The sequence below is a fragment of the Zalophus californianus genome, chromosome 12 (genome assembly GCF_009762305.2).
Source record: "Zalophus californianus isolate mZalCal1 chromosome 12, mZalCal1.pri.v2, whole genome shotgun sequence".
Lineage (NCBI taxonomy): Eukaryota > Metazoa > Chordata > Mammalia > Carnivora > Otariidae > Zalophus > Zalophus californianus.
In genome coordinates this window covers 92,870,520-92,891,847 of record NC_045606.1, presented here as the reverse complement: position 1 = coordinate 92,891,847, position 21,328 = coordinate 92,870,520, and the positions used below count along the sequence as shown (strand labels likewise).

The 21,328-nt window shown below is 37.6% G+C and overlaps 1 protein-coding gene across 10 annotated transcripts in view; it reads left to right on the top strand.

Moving 5' to 3' along the window:
- BRAF (B-Raf proto-oncogene, serine/threonine kinase) overlaps positions 1 to 21,328 on the top strand; it is a 181,759-nt gene that overhangs the window by 73,035 nt on the left and 87,396 nt on the right. For 9 of the 10 annotated variants that reach the window (XM_027573135.2, XM_035723191.1, XM_027573137.2 and 6 more), the window contains one exon: positions 15,548 to 15,649. In XM_027573135.2, coding sequence (XP_027428936.1) covers positions 15,548 to 15,649 — 102 coding nt within the window. Of the gene's footprint in view, positions 1 to 7,526; positions 7,612 to 15,547; positions 15,650 to 21,328 lie in introns of those variants that run through there. The other variant, XM_027573131.2, reaches the window with a different exon arrangement.

Genomic DNA, 21,328 nt, shown 5'->3' with positions numbered 1-21,328 from the left:
CCGTGCTCACCTGGCCTGTGACCGAGCGTTTCTATCTCTGGCACCCAACTTGGTGTGGAGTCTCCAAACCTGGCAGATCCCTGCGGTGCGCTCCCACGCCTCTCCTCCCAGGGGAGGAAAGGGAGTCTTTCCGGATCTGCCGCTTGTTGGGTCCCTGCTGGAGGAGCAGTGGCCTGACTGTGTCACCGATCACAGTTTATGGCAACCCCAAGCTGGGAGCCCACGCCTCGGCTCCGTCTCTACAGCCCGCTTCCCCGCTCCAATACCTGGGAGCTCTGCCGCACTCAGGCACCCCCGGTCTTTCTGTGACCCCAAGGGTCCTGAGACCACACTGTCCTGCGAGGGTTCCACCCCTTGCTTAGCCACTGGAGCGACGTCTCTCAGCGGAGCCAACTTCTGAAAGTTCCGATTTTGTGCTCTGTGGCTCTATCACTTGTTCAGAAGCGGCCCGACAGAGGCCCCCTCCCCCGCCGTCTATCCTCCCAAATAACGCCTCCAATTCACTTCTGTGCAAGTCCTACCTTCCAGAAAGTAGTCACTTTTCTGTTCAGAGAGTTGCTGGTATTCTTTTCTTCTATCTCCTGTTGAGTTCCTAGGTGTTCAGAATGGTTTGATCCCTATCCAGCTGAATTCCTGAGACCAGACGAAATCCAGGTCTCCTACTTCTCCACCATCTTGCTCCAGAGCCTATTTTTAAAATTTTTTACTGACATATAGTTGACACACAGTGTTACATTAGTTTCAGGTGTACAACATAGTGATTCAACAACTCTGTTACGCTTGCTCACCACAGGTGTAGCTACCATCTGTCAACATACAATGCGTTCCAGTACCATTGACTGTATGCTCTATGCTGTACCTTTTATCCCCATGACTTATTCCATAACTGGAAGCCCATACCTCCTACTTCTCTTTACCAGTTTTGCCCACCACCCACCCCCACTCTTCTGACAACCATCAGTTCTCTGTATTTATGGGTCTATTTCTGCTTTTTCGTTTGTTCATTTGTTTAGTTTTTAGATTCTACATATAAGTGAAATCATGGTATTTGTTTTTCTCTGACTTATTTCACTTAGCATAACACCCTCTAGGTATTTAGAACTCTTGTTAAATGAATTTTGAACCTCCTAGATATGCTCTTAACATATCAACTTTTTACTTGTATCATCCATCTCAGTTTTTTGTTTTGTTTTGCTCTATTTCTCTGGAATTTTCTTTACCTTTAGTTTTTCTTTATATTACAGATTGCTACCATGGTCTTTACCAATGCTCATTCTGTTATTTACCCTTTCTAAAATGTTTTCTGATAACAGTATTTCCACTTTCTCCTTGCCTAGTCATTCTGTTTGTTCACAGTGATCTTTCTCTTTCCTTCTGTTGGATTTTCCTGGTGTCTTGTGATTCTTTTCTCTCTCTCTCTAAAAAGACAGAGACTGACTTTATTAATTCATTAATTAATTTATTTATTTCAAGTAGGCTTCATGCCCAACATGGGGCTTGAACTCAGGACCCTGAGATCAAGAGTCACATGCTCTGCTGACTGAACCAGCCAGGTGCCCTTCTTTTTTTTTATTGAGATATAATGGACATATTATATTGGTTTTAAGTATACAATATGATTTGCTATTTGTATAGAGAAATCATCACCACAGTAAGTCTAGTTAATGTCTGTCACCATACATGGTCACAGTTTTTTTTCTTGTGATGAGAACTCTTAAGATTTAATCTCTTAGAAATTTTCAAATATATAATACAATATTAACTGTAGTCACCATGCTGTTCATATCTTGTGGTTCTTGACTGTCTATGCATATTCATGAATAAAGGACTAAGTTGATTAGAGTAGAGAGTTTTGCAGTTATATAGGTCTAGGCTTTTCTAAATGGGAAGTCTGACTGTGAGTTCTCTTTAAGTTTTGTGTATTCATTGGTTGGTTTTTTTCTAGAGCACAGGGATTGGAGTTGGCAGGTTTAGGGCTACCCCCTAATTATAAATGTAAGGACAGCTTTTAGCATGGAAGGAGCTAACCAACTCACCACCTCAATTTCCTTCTTCATTCTCTCCTTCCTTCCTTTTTCAAGCATACAAGAAATGTATAGAGTATAATAATGTTGATTATCCACGTACCTATAACCCAGTTTTGTTCAATTAAGTCTTTCATCCTATTACAGACACAGATAAAGCGTGATAAACCTTATAGACCATCAGAGGTAATCAGAGCTTATCCTTTGATCCTATTCCCTGCCCTCTTCATCTTCAGAGGTACCCATTATCCTGAATTTAGTGTTTATCATACCCATGCATGCTTCTAAATTTTTTTTTAATTTTTTTAATTTATGGGCCCAGCACGCTTCCACTGCGCAACTCTGCTCTAAAATTTTTTTAATTTAAATTCAGTTTAGTTAAGGGGCGCCTGGGTGGTTCAGTTGGTTGAGCATCCCACTCTTGATTTTAGCTCGGGTCATGATCTTGGGGTTGTGGGATCAGGCCCCACATCTGGCTCTTTGCTCAGCACAGTATCTGTTTGTCCCTCTCCCTGCTCCACCTCTGCATCCCACACCACCTCCACTCACACTCACTCTCTCTCGAATAAATAAATAAAACCTTTAAGTAAATAAATAAATTCATTCAATTTAGTTAACATATAGTGTATTATTAGTTTCAGAGTAGAATTTAGTGATTCATCAGTTGCATATAATGGCCAGTGCTCATCACATCACCTTCCTTAATGCCCATCACCCAATTACCCCATTTCCCACCCACCTCCCCTCACTTCTAAATTTTTGCCATGAGTATATATCCATAAACAATATTAATTGCATATTTTAAAGCTGTATATATCTTGGAACTTGATTTTTTTCATTCAGTGTTGTGTTTTTGAGATGTATCCATGTTGATATATTTAGCTCTAGTTCCTCATTTTGATTTATATATAGTATTCCATTTTACATTTTTTTTTTTTTGCTCATTTTTCTCTTAGGGAGTATTTTAGTTCTAGTATTTTGCTGTTATAAACGTTACTGCAATGAATACTTCTTGTACATTTGTTAATATTATAATAGATGATAGCATAATGCCTATCTTCAGCTTAATGGGATATTTCCAGTTTACTCTCATGCATTTATATTATATCCACATGTAGAATAGAAAAGCACCTATTGCTGTATATGGTTAGACCTAAATTTTTTGCCAGTCTCATGGGTGTGAAATGATTTCTTATTTTAATTTGCGTTTCTTTGATTACTAATAAGGTCATTTATTTTTTTAAAAGATTTTATTTATTTGAGAGAGAGAGCATGAGCAGGAGGAAAAGCAGAGGGAGAGGGAGAAGCAGACTCCCCACGGAGCAGGGAGGCTGACGTGGGGCAGTCGCTTAACCGACTGAGGCACCCAGGGCCCCAGTGAGGTCATTTATTTTATCATGTGTCTGTTGGATAGTCTAAATTCTCTTTAGTTCAACTACCTATTCACAAATCCTTTGCCCATTTTTCTTTTGGATTATTTGACATTTTCCATAAGGATAGCCAGTAACCCCAGCATTATTTATTATATGGTCCATGATACATGGATAGTCTTACTGTATATATGGTACAGTCTTACTCTCATTATTTAAAATAGCTAAAAGGCTATCATTTTACAGTGCTTTCATAAGAATTTTAGAATCAGTTTGCCAAATTCCATGAGGGAAAAAAAATCTCAGGATTTTGTTTATTGTCTTGCACTGAATTAATTTGCAGAAATTTGAGATTATTATGATATTGAGTCTTCACACTAAAGAACATTTATGTTAGTCTCTGTCACATGAAGGTTTGGGGCATGTACATACACACATGCATCACATGGCATAAATGTGAAGTAAGATTTAGTGGGAAACAGTAAGTTGCAGAGCACCACACTCCCCTGAGCTCTATTATCTTCACATAGATGTGTACTGAGAGTAGACATAACTAGAATATGCCAGTAATTGGAACTTTGAGATTGATGAAATGGCCTTATTAGAATGGGGAGCTCTTTGTCTCTTTCATCAGTCTTTTCTTGCATTGAGTAAACTCACACCTGTTGATAGGCTACTGAGAGGATGAAATTAACCTGCGGAGTCCTCTGAGTTTCTCTTCTCAATCTTCTTTTACGCATTTGCATATTATTTTCCTGTTCCCTCCACAAAGGTCTTGCAAATCTTTTATTACATTTATTCCTAGGGGCTCCAGGCTGGCTCAGTGGTGGAGCATGTGACTCTTGATCTTGGGGTTGTGAGTTTGAGCCCCACATTGGGTGTAGAGATTACTTAAAAATAAATAATCTTTAAAAAAAAAAAAAGGATTAGGGGTGCCTGGGTGGCTCAGTCAGTTAAGTGGCTGCCTTCAGCTCAGGTCATGATCCCAGGGTGCTGGGATCAAGTCCTGCATCGGTCACCTTGCTCAGCAGGGAGCCTGCTTCTCCCCTGCCAGCCGTTCCCCCTGCTTGTGCTTGCTCTCTATCTCTCTCTCTCACTTTCTCTGTGTCAAATAAATAAAATCTTAAAGGATTTATCCCTAGATTCTTTATGGTTTTTGTTGTTATTGTGAAGGGCATCTTTTAATTTGTTTGTTTAGATAAATAATTTATTTAAATTTATAAATAAATATTTATTTATTTACTTTAAAGAGGGAGGTGGGGAAAGGGAGAGGAAGAATGAGACTCTTGGGCGCCTGGGTGGCTCGGTTGGTTGGACGACTGCCTTCGGCTCAGGTCATGATCCTGGGGTCCCGGGATCGAGTCCCGCATCGGGCTCCCTGCTCGGCAGGGAGTCTGCTTCTCCCTCTGACACTCTTCCCTCTCGTGCTCTCTATCTCTCATTCTCTCTCTCTAATGAATAAATAAAATCTTTAAAAAAAAAAAAAAAAAAAAAAAAAAGAATGAGACTCTTAAGCAGGCTCCACGCTTAGCGCAGAGCCCAACGCGGAGTTAGATCTCACAACCCTGAGATCATGACCTGGGCCGAAATCAGGAGTCAGATGCTTAACCAGCTCAGCCACCCAGGCACCCCAAAGGGCATCTTTTTTTAATTGGGTCTGGCTGATGCATTGGAATACTATATAACGTTTGTATCCTTGATCTTATGTACAGCCATCCTGCTAAACTAACTCTTATATTAGTCTTTATAGATACTAGTTATTAGCCCTAATGGTTTCCAGGTTCTCTTTAGTTTTTCTATTATAGCATGTTTCCTACAAATAAATTTTTATCTCTACTGTTGCAATTTTTGTGTCCTTTTTCATATCTTCTTTCCACACTATTAACTATAACTTTCTCTATATAATATAGTGATAACAGGTACCTTTGTCTTATGCCTGACCTTTTACTGTGATATTTTGCTTCAGGTTTCTTTCTTTTTTTTTTTTAATTAACATATAATGTATTATTTGTTTCAGGGGTACAGGTCTGTGATTCATCAGTCTTACACAGTTCACAGCACTCACCATTGAACTTACCCTCCCCAATATCCATCACTCAGCCACCCCATCCCTCCCACCCGCTCTGCTCCAGCAACCCTGTTTTGTTTCCTGAGATTAAGAGTGTCTTATGGTGTGGCGCCTGGGTGGCTCAGTCGTTAAGCATCTGCCTTTGGCTTAGGTCATGATCCCAGGGTCCTGGGATCGAGCCCCACATCGGGCTCCCTGCTCCGTGGGAGGCCTGCCTCTCCCTCTCCCACTCGCCCTGCTTGTGTTCCCTCTCTTGCTATCTCTCTCTCTGTCAAATAAATAAATAAAATCTTAAAAAAAAAAAGAGTCTCTTACGGTTTGTCTCCCTCTCTGGTTTCATCTTGTTTCATTTTTTCCTCCCTTCCCCTAGGATCCTCTGTCTTGTTTCTCAAATTCCTCATATCAGTGAGATCATACGATACTTGTCTTTTTCTGATTGACTTACTTCGCTTAGCATAATACCCTCTAGTTCCATCCACATTGTTGTGAATGGCAAGGTTTCATTTTTTTGATGGTTGCATAATATTCCATTGTATATATATACCACATCTTCTTTATCCATTCATCTGTTGATGGACATCTAGGCTCTTTCCATAGTTTGGCTATTGTGGACATTGCTCCTATAAACATTGGTGTGCATGTGCCCCTTCAGATCACCAAATTTGTATCGTTGGGGTAAATACCCGGTAGTGCAATTGCTGGGTCATAGGGTTTGCTGCAGGTTTCTTATAGATATGCTGTATTAAGTTAAAAGATCCCTAAATCTAATATTTCAAGATTTTTAAAATAAGTGGATATTGAACTTTTCAAAATATATTCAAATTTTGTTACTGATTTCTAAATTAATTGTATCATAGTAAAGGAATATGGTTTGGCTGATAATACTTTTCTGTAGTTATGAAACATGTTTTATGGCCTGGAATGTAGCTGGTACATAGAGGTAAAAAGGAAGAAAAACAAAACTTGGTCACTTCTATAGAAGTCAGAAAATCAAGAAAAAGCAGTGTAAGTGGAAAACACACAATAAGATGGTAGAAATAAATCAGCTTTACGAAATAAATCAAATTTACGAAAATGTAAGTGAACCAAATTGTCTAATTAAAACACCAACAGATATGTTTAAAAGAAAACAAGCTAGCAAAAAGAACTATGCATAATTCATTTACAGTAGACACACAGTGGTTGAAAGTAAAAAGATGAGGGGCACCTAGGTGGCTCAGTTGCTTAAGTGTCTCACTCTTGATCTTGGCTCAGGTCTTGATCTCAGTGTTGTGAGTTCAAGCCCCATGCCTAGCATGGAGCCTACTTAATTAAAAAAATAATAATAATAAGGTGAAAAGATGAGAAAGGACGTATCAGGCAAATAGTGGTAGAATGCTGGTGTAGGTAGGTTTGTATCATAAAATAGACTTTAAGAGAAAAAGCATTGTTGGGAAGAATTAAAGGAAAAAGAAATAAAAAGTTTGGAGAAAAACTCAAATTTACAGAAAAGTGGAAATAACATCACAATGAACACTTACGTGGATATTATCTATACTGCCTAGCTTCAACAGTTATTAACATTTTGCTAGATTTATAGGTCCTGGAAAATTATTTTACCTGTCTAAAATATATTTAGGGAGATTAACAATTCCATAATTGCATGAAGTCCATGTTTAAATTTCCACAGTTATCCTAAGAATGTTCTTTATGACTATCCTCCATCCTTGAACTAAGATCTCCTTTTTGTGCATGCATTGAATTAGTTGTTGACTTTTAGTAGTTGTTATCTTAGAGTCTTCAACTGACCACCTGCCATTTTGTTTCCCATGACATGATTTATTACCCTTGTCCTGCAATGTCCCACATTTTGGATTTCTCTGGTTGTCATGGCTTTGACTTTCAAAGAGAAAGGTAAATGTCTTAATGAATGTCCCATATTTTCTCTTTTCCTGATTATTTCATTGTGGTGTTTTTAGCATATTTTTTTATCCTGGATATTTCTTCTAAATTAGAAGTTAAGTATAAAAGTTTGATTTGATTCTATATAATGTTTTGCAGGTATACTTCATGGGTGATAGATAATGTGTCATTTATGTTGCATCATATTAAGAGGCACTTGTCGGATTGTCCCTCTATTAATGATTCAAAGCCACATCTCCTTGTAAAGGTGTGTGTTTCCCTTTGTCTTTAATCTGCAGAAATGCTTTGACACTATATGAGTATTCTTGTTCTTTTCATCTAATGGTTTTAGCCTCCCGTGATCCTTTCCTGAATCAGTGATTTTATATTAGCTGGCATTTTTTTTTTTTTTTTGTAAAAGCTTCTCACATCAAATGGGAATAAGTAGAATTTTTCCCCTAAAAAGGCAAGATAAATACATAATTCTTTTCCAGTAATGTTTAGTTTTCTAAAGATGTAATAGTCACCTACACTGGTGGCAAATGTCACCCAAAACACACTTCTTACTTTTATGAACTTTTAAAAAACTTACTTTTATGAGAGTTTTTATTTTATGTATGCAATCTGTTGTAATTAATTATAGTTTTTACTCTTTTTGCTGATAATCTTCTAAATTTGGCCAGTAAGAGTCCCTTTAAACTGACTCCTGTGTTGTTTTGACATCTGTCTGGTACACGAGATGTTCCAGGATCCCTCTTCTTGAATAATAGGTGGGTCTTAGAATGCTTTAGTGCTGGCCATTTCCCCCCAGTAGTTGTTATCATTGTTTTTGTTGTTTTATATAGTTTATGCTTATTTAGATTTACACTTGTGTTTATTAATTTCTAGGTTCCCCATTTATATTAGTTTCCTGTGGTTGCTGTATCAAATGACCACAAACCTGGTGTTTTATAATACCACAACTTATTCTCTTAATAATTCTGAAGGTCTGAGGTCCGAAGTGGGTTTCACTGGGCCAAAATCAAGGTGTCAAAAGACTGTTCTCCCTCCGGAGCACATATCCCTACCTTTTCCAGCTTCTAGAACTGCATTCCTTAGATTCCTTGATTCATGGTCCCTTCTTTCAACTTCAGGGCCAGCAGTGTAGCATCTTCAGCTCTCTCTGGTTTATCTTCATGTTTACCTTATCCTCTGTAACAAAAATCTCCCTCCAATTCCATTTTATAAGGATGCGTGTAGTAACATTTATGGCCCATCCAAGATAATCTACTCTAACTCAAGATACTTAATTGCAAAGAAAGAAAAGGAAAGGAAGGAAAGAAGAAAGAAAGAAAGAGAAAGAAAGAAGAAACTTCATTACATCTGCAAAATTCTTTTTGTCATATAAGGTAACATAGGTTCTGGGGTTTAGAATGTAGATATTTTGGGGGCTGTTGATCAGTCTAACATGCCCATACCATTCTTCTACATTATTCTGGGTTCAGTTTCCCTTTTCTAGGTTGTCAGCTGTTTTCATTTGTATCTTGAAGTCATTTCATTATCCTCTGGCTTCTTTTACTGTTAAGAAATATGCTATCTAGGGGCGCCTCGGTGGCTCAGTTGTTAAGCATCTGCCTTCGGCTCAGGTCATGACCCTAGGGCCCTGGGATCGAGCCCCATATTGGGCGGTGTGCTCAGCGGGAAGCCTGCTTCTCCCTCTCCCACTCCCCCTGCTTGTGTTCTCTCTCTCACTGCGTCTCTCTCTGTCAACCACATTGAGATACCACCTTACACCAGTTAGAATGGCAAAAATTGACAAGGCAAGAAACAACAAATGTTGGAGAGGTTGTGGAGAAAGGGGAACCCTCTTACACTGTTGGTGGGAATGCAATTTGGTAAAGCCACTTTGGAAAACAGTAGGGAGCTGCCTCAAAAAATTAAAAATAGAGGCTACCCTATGACCCAGCAGTTGCACTACTGGGCATTTACCCCAAAGACACACATGTAGTGAAAAGAAGGGCCATATGCACCCCAATGTGCATAGCAGCAATGTCTGCAATAACCAAACTGTGGAAAGAGCTGAGATGCCCTTGAACAGATGAATGGATAAAAAAGATGTGGTCCATATATACAATGGAATATTACTCAGCCATCAGAAAGGATGAATACCCAACTTTTGCATCAACACGGATGGGACTGGAGGAGATTATGCTAAGTGAAGTAAGTCAAGCAGAGAAAGTCAATTATCATATGGTTTCACTTATTTGTGAACATAAGGAATAGCATGGAGGACATTAGGAGAAGGAAGGGAAAAATGAAGGGGGGGAATCGGAGGGAGAGACGAACCATGAGAGACTATGGACTCTGAGAAACAAACGAGGGTTGGGTGCCCGGGTGGCTCAGTCGTTAAGCGTCTGCCTTCGGCTCAGGTCATGTTCCCGGGGTCCTGGGATCGAGTCCCGCATCAGGCTCCCTGCTCCTTGGGAGCCTGCTTCTCCCTCTGCCTCTCTCTCTCTCTCTCTGTCATGAATAAATAAATAAAATCTTTAAAAAAAAAAAAAAGAAAAAAGAAACAAACGAGGGTTCTAGAGGAGAGGGGGTGTGGGGGGATGGGTTAGCCCGGTGAGAGGTATTAAGGAGGGCACATACTGCATGGAGCACTGGGTGTTATATGAAAACAATGAATGTGGATCTCTACATCAAAAACTAATGATGTACTGTATGGTGACTAACAACATAATAAAATTAAAAAAAAATATATCTAATTTATTTTTCTTTTCTCTCTGGTTGACTTTTTTTTTTTTTTTAAGATTTTATTTATCCATTTCACAGAGAGAGGGAACACAAGCAGGGGGAGTGGGAGAGGGAGAAGCAGGCTTCCCGCTGAGCAGGGAGCCCGATGTGGGGCTTGATCCCAGGACCCTGGGACCATGACCTGAGCTGAAGGCAGATGCCTAACGACTGAGCCACCCAAGCGCCCCTCTCTCTGGTTGACTTTAAGAACTTTTATGCACTTTGACTTCAACCTGTATAGTTGTGGATTTAGTTTTATCTGTCATGGCCAAGACACAGGACTCATTGTGCTACTCTTGAGTAATTTTTATTTTCAACTGTTTTGGAAAATTACAGGCATCCTTTCTTCAGATATCTCTCCCATTGTCTGTTTAACTTCTGGATTTACTAACTCTATTCTTTGTCTTTCATATCTCCCATTCATTTTTCTCTGCCTTTTGGCTAATTTTCTCTGAATCCTCTTCCAGTTCTTTAAATCTTTCTTTAGTTCTAATCTTTTTACTTCAACTGAAATTTTATTTTAATGACTATATGATTACAATTTCAGGTCTTTATCATTTCCTCATGCTTCCTTTTTATATGTGCTGTCTTTAAGCTTGGAGATATTCTAGAATTATCTCAATAGAAACTTCCTTTTATATTTTGGTCTGTGATTTATTAGCTTTGATTTCTTTCTCAAGCTGCTGGTGTATTTTTTTTTTTATTTTAGAGGAATTATTTAGAATCTTTTTCACTGAGTGATGGTCTAGCCTTCTTGCTTACAGTACCATAATTCTTGTAGCAGTTCTTCTGAAACTTTAGGACCATGTCTCTCTTTTTGAATTATTTATTTAAAATTTTTTATCTTTGGTAATAGTCATTTTTTTTGGCATCTATAATCTGTAATTTTCTCCTTTGATCTGTTAAGGTATGACTTTACTGGATTCCTGATGAATGACTAGCATTAATTTGAGAGAAAGAGCAAGAGGGAGAGTTGGGGGAAGGGAGAGGGAGAAGGAAAACAGTTTTTCTATCCAAAGTGCCTGGGTGGCTCAGTCGGTTAAGGTCCGACTCTTTTTTTTTTAATTTTTTTAATTTTATTAGGTTATGTTAGTCACCATATAATACATCATTAGTTTCTGATGTGGTGAAATGTCCGACTCTTGATTTCAGCTCAGGTCATGATCTCAGGGTTGTGAGATCGAGCCCCCTCCCATCGGGCTCCGTGCTGAGCGTGGAGCCTGCTTAAGATTCTCTCTCCTCCTCTCCTTCTGCAGCAGCCTCCCTCTGCCCCTCTCTCTCCCTCTGCCTCCCCCTCCCTCTCTCTCTCTCTTTAAAAAAAAATTTTTTTTCTATCCTCACATGTTGGATTATTGTGGTTTTCTTTTTCTTTCTGTATTATCTATGTCAAGTTTGGACATCTAGATTTTGCTAGTCTCATAAAATGAATTTGGAAGATTTTTTTATATGCTATCATGTACTAATAATTGTTACTATATTTTCTTTAAAGGTTTGAATGAAACCAATCGTATAATAATCTGGACTTGATGCCTTTTTATTGGGAGGAAGGAAGCCGGTGGCTATAGTTTTTTGTACCATTGTTTGCCTATAGTTCCTTCCCTAGTAGTTTGTCTGAATTTATATTTTAACATAGGCATCTTCTGAGGTAGGCTTTTAAAAAAATATATTTTTAGGGGGAGGGAATTTTGCCATTTGTAAAGTCACTAGAAATGATCACTTGTTTACTAAAATTACCTGGTTTTAATTGCTGTGGTCCACTGAAGAGATCAAAACAGGACAGGAAGTCTAGTACCTTTCTTGAATGTTTTTGTTTTTGTTTTTAATTCTTTCATTTCCCTTTTAGGATTGTTGAAACAGATTTTCTTCATTTTTTCTAAGAAGCCATGTTAAGGCCAAAACTATCTCCTTTTAGTTTTACAATATCCTATTCTACTTAAAAAAAACAACAAAAGTATTTATTTTTGGAGACAGCACATGGGTGCTCACACGCATGCACGGCAAGGGGTGGGGGGTGCAGAGGAAGAAAGAGAATCCCAAGGAGACCCCCCCACACACTCAGCACAGAGCCGGTTGCACGGCTCTATCTCAGGATCCTGAGATCATGACTTGAGCCAAAATCAAGAGTCAGATGCTTAACTGACAGAGCCACCTAGGCGCCCCTTTATCCTGTTTTTTAATATATTTCTATTTTATAAGTATCATCAAAGTTCTTTCTCTTACTCTTCTGGGGAAATCTGAAAGAATTTTTTGTCCCAGACTCATCATCTTTAATTTCAACGAGGGCTTGTAGTGATTTTTCTTCATTTTTTGGATATAAAATTACTTTTGTTTGGGAAGATAAGAAATCTTATGTCTGGACATTCTGGTGTGGCCCTGCCCTACATCACCAAACCAATCATTTTCTGCTGCCCAGCAAAAAATTTTTATTCTAATGAGTTTTAATCAGCTCCGTTCCCTCATTTTCCTCATACTCATTCTCCTTTGCTAATCCAATTTTTTTTTCCTTTCTCTCTCCCATCCCCTGGGGGAGTGGTTCTTTACCCTTACTGCACATGATTTTTATCTAAGGAGCTTTAAAAAGGGGGAAGTTGCTGTGGGTTATAAAGTCTTCAACTTGCTGGACTGGAAAGAATCACTGAACTAGGATTAATTTTTTTCTCTCTTACCCTATTCTAAAGACAGCTTGAATCTTAACTTCAGCACTGATTGAATACCTGTTTATGACTACGACTCAAAATAAGTGATGAGGAGACAAAAGAAGAATAGAACATGTTTCTGATCTCAAAGCAGCTAGTAGATATGAAAAACATAAGCAATTTTAGGATATCAAAATTCTTATTATAAAGCTGTTCTGCCTGGGTGGTCAATGAACTCATCATAGAAGGAGGTTATCATTTTCTGAGATGAAGAGACTGGGAAAAATAAATTTTGGGAGGGTTGTGGGGTAGATCATAAGTTAGTCTTTGAACATGTTAAGTTTGAGATGTCTATTCATTGTCTTAGTAGAGATGTTCAGTAGGCAGTTGGACAAAAAGAGTCTGGAGTTGAGGGGACAGAGCTGGATTTAAAAATTTGGGCTTCATCGGTCCATATTTGGCATATAAAGCCATAAGATTGGATGAGATCACCTGGGGAGTTAAGTATAGCTAGAGAAAAGAAGACATCTAGTGCTTTTGGAGGGATATGAGAAATTAGCCATGGAGTCATAAAGGAAGATGTTGCAATATCTGACCATAGAAAGAGAAGGAAACTTCTCTCATTGCTTCTCAAGTTTTAATATAAATCATTTTGTTAAAGCTCAGTACGTCTGAGATGGGGCCTGAGATTCTGCTACTCTAGCATCCTTCCAGGAGATTATGCTGCTGCTGGTCTATAGACCACACTTTGAGTAGCAAGACTTTGTATGACAAATGAGACATAAAATGAAAAACAAAAAAGACTGCAACATTTGGAGGGGGATAAGGATTAATATATAAAATATCTAGAACAAAAGATATCTATACAACAAGAAAAAAATAGAATAAAAAATGTGGATAGGGAATTTTTCAACAAGAAATGTAAATGTCCAATGAACATGAAAAATGTTCAGTTTTCTGGGAAATAGAAATTGAAACAACAAGATCACCTTTTCCCCTTCAAATTGGCAAAAGTTTCAAAGTTTGATAATACCCAGTATTGATGGGATACCCTCCTAATGGGAGTTTGACTTAGTACTTTTTTCTTTTGGAAGACCCTTTGACACATTTATTACATTTTTTAATGCACATAACTTTCAATTCAGGAATCCTGTGCCTTGATATCTAAAAGGGAAACTTGTACCTTTGCCCAGAAAGGCAGCTCAGAACTATTCATTGAAGCATTGTTTGAAGTTGAGAAAAATGGAATAATCTACATGTCCTCTAGTAAGGGAATTATTAAATAAACCGATGGTCCTGAAACGCCCTTGTTCATCTATCTATTCCCTCTTGTACATTTTTTAATTATCTCACATTTTTAAATTATAGCAGTAGTTTAAAGGGCCATAATTTCTAGTGTGTATTGTATTTATGCTGTTCATCTTTGGTTTAGATCATGCAACTCATAGAGTATCTAGCATATTGTGTAATTTGCAAAGCACGTTCTCTAACCAGATAAATTGGACTCAGTCTTAATCAGGGAAAAAAAACTGACTTATCTTAAACATGTAATATGTGCCTGTACTATAACCACCTGACTTCTGAATTCTAGGCTGGCTGGATGGCTAAATGGATGAGGCTTAGAACCCTGCCAAGAATTTGTTTCATTGATAAAGGCCTGATTTTAATCGCTTCCCCCTTCCCCCTCAACATACACACCTTGCTTTCTCTCAAGGGATTTTTACCTGTTGTTTGTTAGGTACTTTGAAGTTTGTACATCTCAGAATAGTGTACCTTAGTAGGGTCTGAGATGGATAAGAATTTTGCCTTTCTTGAAGAGAGTGGGGAATTACAATGTGGTGATTTTATTTATTTTTTTTAAAGATTTTATTTATTTTTTTAGAGAGAGAGACACAGACAATGTGGTGATTTTAAAGGGAGAGGAAAAAAGAAGAACTAGTTCTCAAACCGTTCAGTTAGAAAGAGTACATATAGACATCGAAGATCTGGAAATTGTTTGTCCTAAAATCATCCATGTTTGCCCACTGTTAGGTTGCTGTTGAAGCTTGAAGACCATTGAGATAAGCAGTGTCAAAATATTACAAAATGAATGTATCTATACTTAACCATTTTAAAGAAGTAAAATATGTATGTCTTGACATGGAAAGAATTTTGAGGCATGCTGTTCAGTGAAAAAAGCAAGTGTTAAAAATATATTTTATACTGAGGTTTCTAGAGGGGAGGAGGGTAGGGGGATGGGTTAGCCTGGTGATGGGTATTAAAGAGGGCACATTCTGCATGGAGCACTGGGTGTTATGAACAAACAATGAATCATGGAACACTACACCAAAACAAATTATGTAATATATGGTGATTAACATAACAATAAAAATTAAAAGATAAAAATATATTTTATATATAATACTTATGTTTTTGTATATTTTGTATGTGTATGTATTATGATATTTACTTGGATTAAAAGGAGATGTGGAAGGATGCATAACAAACTGTAAATAGCACTTAACGTTTTTGGCAAGGGGTCCAGGAATGTGGGGAAGGTGAAAAAGAGGTTTTCATTATTTATTCTGAATACTTATCTATTACTTGAGTCTTTTACAGTTGAGAGTTTATTGTATTACTAGTGTAGAAAAGAGTTTTAAGATGTTTAATAATAAATGGGAAAAATTGCTATATTAAACAGGTCTCTAAGCCCTAAATTTCAAGGAATGCTGGCAGTTACTAAAATATTTTAATAAAAATATTTTAATAAAAATATTCTAATTCATTTTATTTATATTCTTTTAAAATATTTTTCAGGTGTGGAATATCAAACAAATGATTAAGTTGACACAGGAACATATAGAAGCCCTGTTGGACAAATTTGGTGGGGAGCATAATCCACCATCAATATATCTGGAGGTAAGCTATTGAGTATCATATCTGTTGTAATTTTGAAAATAAAAACATGAACTTATCACAAGCATTTGTACTGGTTATATTTCTCTTAGGAGATGAGATGAGAAAGGGGAAGGTGAATTACCTTTGTCTTTCTTATACTTCTTAATCTTGTTTCACTTGTTATAGTAATATGCAGTATTTTGTAATTTGGAAAAATGTCAAAACTAAAGGAGAAGTCATGTATAAACTTAAAAATATACCCTGGTGGAAAACTTATTTAAAAAAAGGGGGGGGGGGCGCCTGGGTGGCTCAGCCATTAAGCGTCTGCCTTCAGCTCAGGTCATGATCCCAGGGTCCTGCGATCAAGCCCCACATCGGGCTCCCTGCTTGGCAAGAGGCCTGCTTCTCCCTCTTCCACCCCCCCCTGCTTATATTCCCTCTCTCACTGTGTCTCTCTCTGTCAAATAAATAAATAAATCTCTTAAAAAATAAAAATAAAAAAATAAAAGAGAGAGAAAGCATTCAGTTGTAGGGGTTAGGAAACTAGTTACCGTATTGGGAAATGGGGCGAATTTTATAAAATGTCTTTTTTCCTGGTAAAATATCTTTTTTCCAGAACAAATCCCCCCAAATTGGTTTTTGCTTTCTTAATAGATAAAATATATAATATTTAAATAGCTCAAAATTGCTTACCTTTACTGTTTAATTGTGCCTTTAGGTTTTTGTATCAAGCTTTGAGCATCATTGTAAATTTAGAGAGTAGTTAGTAATTGTTCTTAATCCTGTGAGGTAGTAGTTACTATTATACTCACAGGTAAGCTTTCTTGGCATCAGTTTCCTTCTTTAAGTCACTCGGGTTCCATGACGAGCATGCTGTCAGGGAATCCAGGTAGTCGGGCTTCACAGCCCACACTGCTCACCACTGCTCATACTGCCTGTCTCTGTAAAAGCTGGCTCCAGCTGTAATCACTAGTCATACAGGAATATAACCCTAAATTACAAATGATCAGGTTACCATTTGCCTTCAAATGCCAGTGATTTTTAGGCATGGATTGATAGACTCCTAAACTAAATTTCCAATTTAATAATCTGATTGCTTTTAAAGGGCACGTTAAATCTTACAAGTTAAGTTTGCATTTCTAAAATAAATTTGGAAGTTTGAAAATCATCACTAATAAACTGTTGTCTTCTTCATATGGCTTATCCCAGAGCACACTGCCAGGTACCAGTACTAGGACTAGAATTCATACCTCTGAAGACTAGTGTACTTCCTAATATTCCATGCTGATTTACTTTTATGTCTGAGGAGGACAAGAACAGGAGTCATAAGGAGGCAGAGTTCTGGTGAAAATAGTAATTCTTGGGGCGCCGGGGTGGCTCAGTCGTTAAGTGTCTGCCTTCGGCTCAGGTCATGATCCCAGGGTCCTGGGATCGAGCCCTGCATCGGGTTCCCTGCTCAGTGGGAAGCCTGCTTCTCCCTTTCCCACTCCCCCTGCTTGTGTTCCCTCTCTCACTGTGTCTCTCTCTGTCAAATAAATAAATAAAATCTTTAAAAAAAAAGAGGGGCGCCTGGGTGGCTCAGTCATTAGGCGCTGCCTTCGTCTCAGGTCATGATCCCAGGGGTTCTGGGATCAAGCCCCGCATAGGGCTCCCTGCTCAGTGGGAAGCCTGTTTCTCCCTCTCCCACTCCCCCTGCTTGTGTTCACTGGCTCGCTATGTCTCTTTCTGTCAAATAAATAAAATCTTAAAAAAAGAGAGAGAGAAAAGAAAATAGTAATTCTTTGTTAATTAGAACTAGACAACTTAACCAGCATTTTTTCTGCTAGCCACTTCTATGTCTTGGGAGACTTTCCCCCACGCTTAGTTGTAATACATTTACATCAATAACTGTGTTTGAGTATAGCAGGGATTCGCTGCCTCCTCCACACTCACACTCTTCAGGCTTTTTACTGTTCAAATTACATCTAACTAGGATAATATACAGCAGACCATACCTCACAGATTATATCATTAGCATGTAGATCTGCATTCTCAGGGACAAACACTACACAATTTCCCTGTAGAAAGCACTATAATATAGTGGTTAAGGTGAACCTTGGAGTCACACAGGCCCTATGTTTGAATCTTAAGCTGTGTCTTAGTTTCTGCAGATAGGTTACCCAACCTTCCTATTACCTCACCTCATTGGTGAAATGGGAATACTATCACACATGTAGTAATTGAAGGTTTCATTAAGTTTATAATTATGAAATAGCATCATTCTTGACACATATTGAGTGCTCCATAAATTTTTGAATTAGAGACAATAAACATGGAACTTACATCACATGATATACTATGAAGAGGAGCCTGCCTGGCAATGACAGTATTTTTCCCTGGGGAAGGTTGGCAAGGCCCAGGGAAAAGACTTTTGGGTACTGAAACATGAAGGCCCTTCAGTGAAAAATCAAGTCTCTTAGTTATCCACTGAGACCCACCATTCTGGTTTCTTTATGAACTTGACTACCCAGATAAATGGTATTGTACAGTATTTGTCGTTTTGTGACTAGCTTATTTCATTTAGCATAATGTCTTCAAGGTCCATCTGTGTTGTAGCGTGGGTTAAAATTTCTTTGCTAATTAAGGCTAAATAATATTGTACATTTTGTTTATCCGTTCATCTATCAATGGATACCATCAGTGGTTGGTCGTTTTTACCTTTTTGTTGTCATGAGTAATGCTGATTTTACTCCTTTTGACTATATACCCAGAAGTGGAATTACCGGATCATGTGGTAATTCTATGTTTAATTTTTTAAAGAATTGCCGTACTGGTGTTCCACAGCAGCTGCCTTTTTCATTCCTGTTAGCAATACACAGGAGCTCCCATTACTCCACATCCTTGCCAACACTTTCTCTTTCCGTGTGTGTGTGTGTGTGTGTGTGTGTGTGTGTGTGTGTGTGTGTGTGTGTAATGGCCATCCTAATGAGTGTGAAGTGGTATCTTGTGGTTTTGATTTGTATTTCCCAGATGACTAATGATGTTGAGCATCTTTTCATGTGCTTATTGGCCATTCGTGTTTCTTCTGTGGAGAAATGTCTATTTAAGTCTCACCCATTTTTAATTGGGTTGTTTATTTTGTTGTTGAGTTGTAGGAGTTATTTATATATTCTGAGTATCAGTCCTAATTAGATACACGATTTGCAAATATTTTCTTCTAATCCACAGGTTCCCTTTTCACTCTGTTTATTATGTTTTGTGCAGTTTTTTTTTATTTTGATGACGTCTAACTTACCTATTTTTCCTCTTATTGCCTGTGCTTTTGGTGTCATATCCAAGAAATCATTATCAGATCCAGTGTCATGAAGCTTTTTTTCTCTTGTCTTCTAAGATACATAATTACAGCTTTAGCCCTTATGTTGAGGTCTTTGATCCATTTTGAGTTAATTTTTCTGTATGGTATAAGGTAAGAGTTCAGCTTCAGTCTTTTGCAGGTGTATATCCAGTTTTCCCAGCCCCATTTGTTGAGAAGACTGTCCTTTGTATAGAAAGTTTGACATGTGCCCTTGTCAATAATCATTTGACCATGTATGTGAGAATTAATTTCTGGGCTCTTTTCTTTTCCAGTGTTTATGTCCAATGTTATGCCATTTTATACTATACCCGTTTGATTACTGTAGCTTTGTAATAAGTTTTGAAATCAGGAATTGTGAGACCTCCAGCTTTGTTTTCCTTTTCAGGATTATTTTGGCTATTCAGTATCCTTTGAGATTTCATAAGAACTTCAGGGTAGATTTTTCTGTTTCTGAAACACATTGGGATTTTGATAGGGATTACATTGACTTCACAGATGCTTGGGTAGTATTCACATCTTAAAAGCTCTTAAGTCTTAAATATAAATGGATAGCTAAGAATAAGCAGATATTGGAAGAAAGCTTATAACAGGAAAGATAATAGCAAAAATGGCCAAAAGAAACTCAGAAACAGTGCAGTGAAGATGAAAACCTGAAAATAACTATAATTAACATCAGAGATAAGACAGTCTGTTCTTGTTTCATGGCTGTTCTAAAACAAGTCTCAATGGAGCACAAGAAAGAGCTCTTGGTATTAAAATAATTAAAATAGTATAAAAGTTCAGCAGAAAATGTAAATATATGTGTATATGTCTCTGCATATAAATAAATGTTATAAAGTTAAGGAAATCTCTAGAAAGCAGAATAAAAACACAGATGGAAAATATTAGAGGAAAGATGAGAAAAATTAGAGAATAAATCTAGGAGATCTATAAACATTACAAATGCTTTTAGCTATAGAAAAATAAAAAGCAATCACAAGTTGCCCAAACAAATAGGAGTTTTATTTTCCCCTCCTATAACAAGAAGCATGGAGGTAAATTAATTTAACATTGGTTCTACATCTCAAAGTTGTCACATGCTGGGGTGGATCTCTACAGTCCTTTTGGCTTTTCGGTCATGACTGCAACAGATCTGTGTGTTCTCATAGGACACCTCAAAACACGATGCCGGGATCACAGAGGCTCTCTTGTGTACTGAGCTCTTAAAGAAATTATTCCCTCCAAATCCCCTACAAGTCTTTTCCTTTACATCTCATCGAGTGGGATGGGGTCACATATATCCCTACACCAGGACTGTGTTTACATTTCTTGAAATAAGAGGCTAAAAAGTGAAGTTTTTCCAGTGTTCGCAATTTGGCTTCAGATTGGTTTGAGACTGATAAGTAGGAGTTAGGCTGGTTATTTCAATTCATACCATTTCAACATAGGACATAATGTTTCCTATATGTTTGATGTTTCCACAGGAAACATCTTTACCTATGCCTGCATCTCTTCCTTGTAGCAGAACAGAGTGAATTAGGTTCTGTCACCATCAGAAATCCTCTTTTCTTTTTTCTTTGTACTAATTTATTTTAAAACTTTTAAGTTGTTCTAGATTTTCTCTTACTGACATGAATAATAATTAAAATTCTGTTGATTCCCTTGATGATAACTATAGTGAAATGAGCTGTAGTACTGTGTAAAGAATTTCAAATTTGTCTTTTTAATCTTTTATTCCCTTTTTAAATAATCATCCAGAGGAAGAAAAGATAAGTTATTTCCCAGAATTTTTTCTTTTTCTCCCAATTTTTCTCTCTTCACTCATCCAACAAATTACTTGAATGACTTCTGTGTTTAAGATATAATGCTAGATGCTCTTCTAGTAGTAGATTCTTCTTTTTGGACCTGATATATATTGGATTCCAGAAGTGAAGGAATGGTGTTTCTGGAATTACCCTACTTATCTAGTGTTACACACTGAGTCCTAGCTACCACAGAATTTACATATGTGCTAGGGTTCCCTGCAGACAGACAGATGATAACTGTAGGAGCTCCTAACATTTATTGAGTACTTGCTATGTACCAGACACTGTTCCAGGCATATAGTAGATCATTTAATCCTCAACCTACCCTATGAGTTATACTTCCTATTCTCATTTTCATTTTATAAAGATGAAGAAACTCAGGCACAGAGAAGTTTAATAACTTGGTTAAGGCTACACAGTTAGTAAATGGTATAGTCAAACTTTGAATCTAGACATTCTGAATTCAGATTCTGCTCTTAACTGCTATATCATTATTATGATGCTGCCTTTTTGATCTTTAGTCTGTGTAGAATCCAGGATAATGCAGAGAAATTTTGTTAAAACAAATGAAAATCCTGGAAG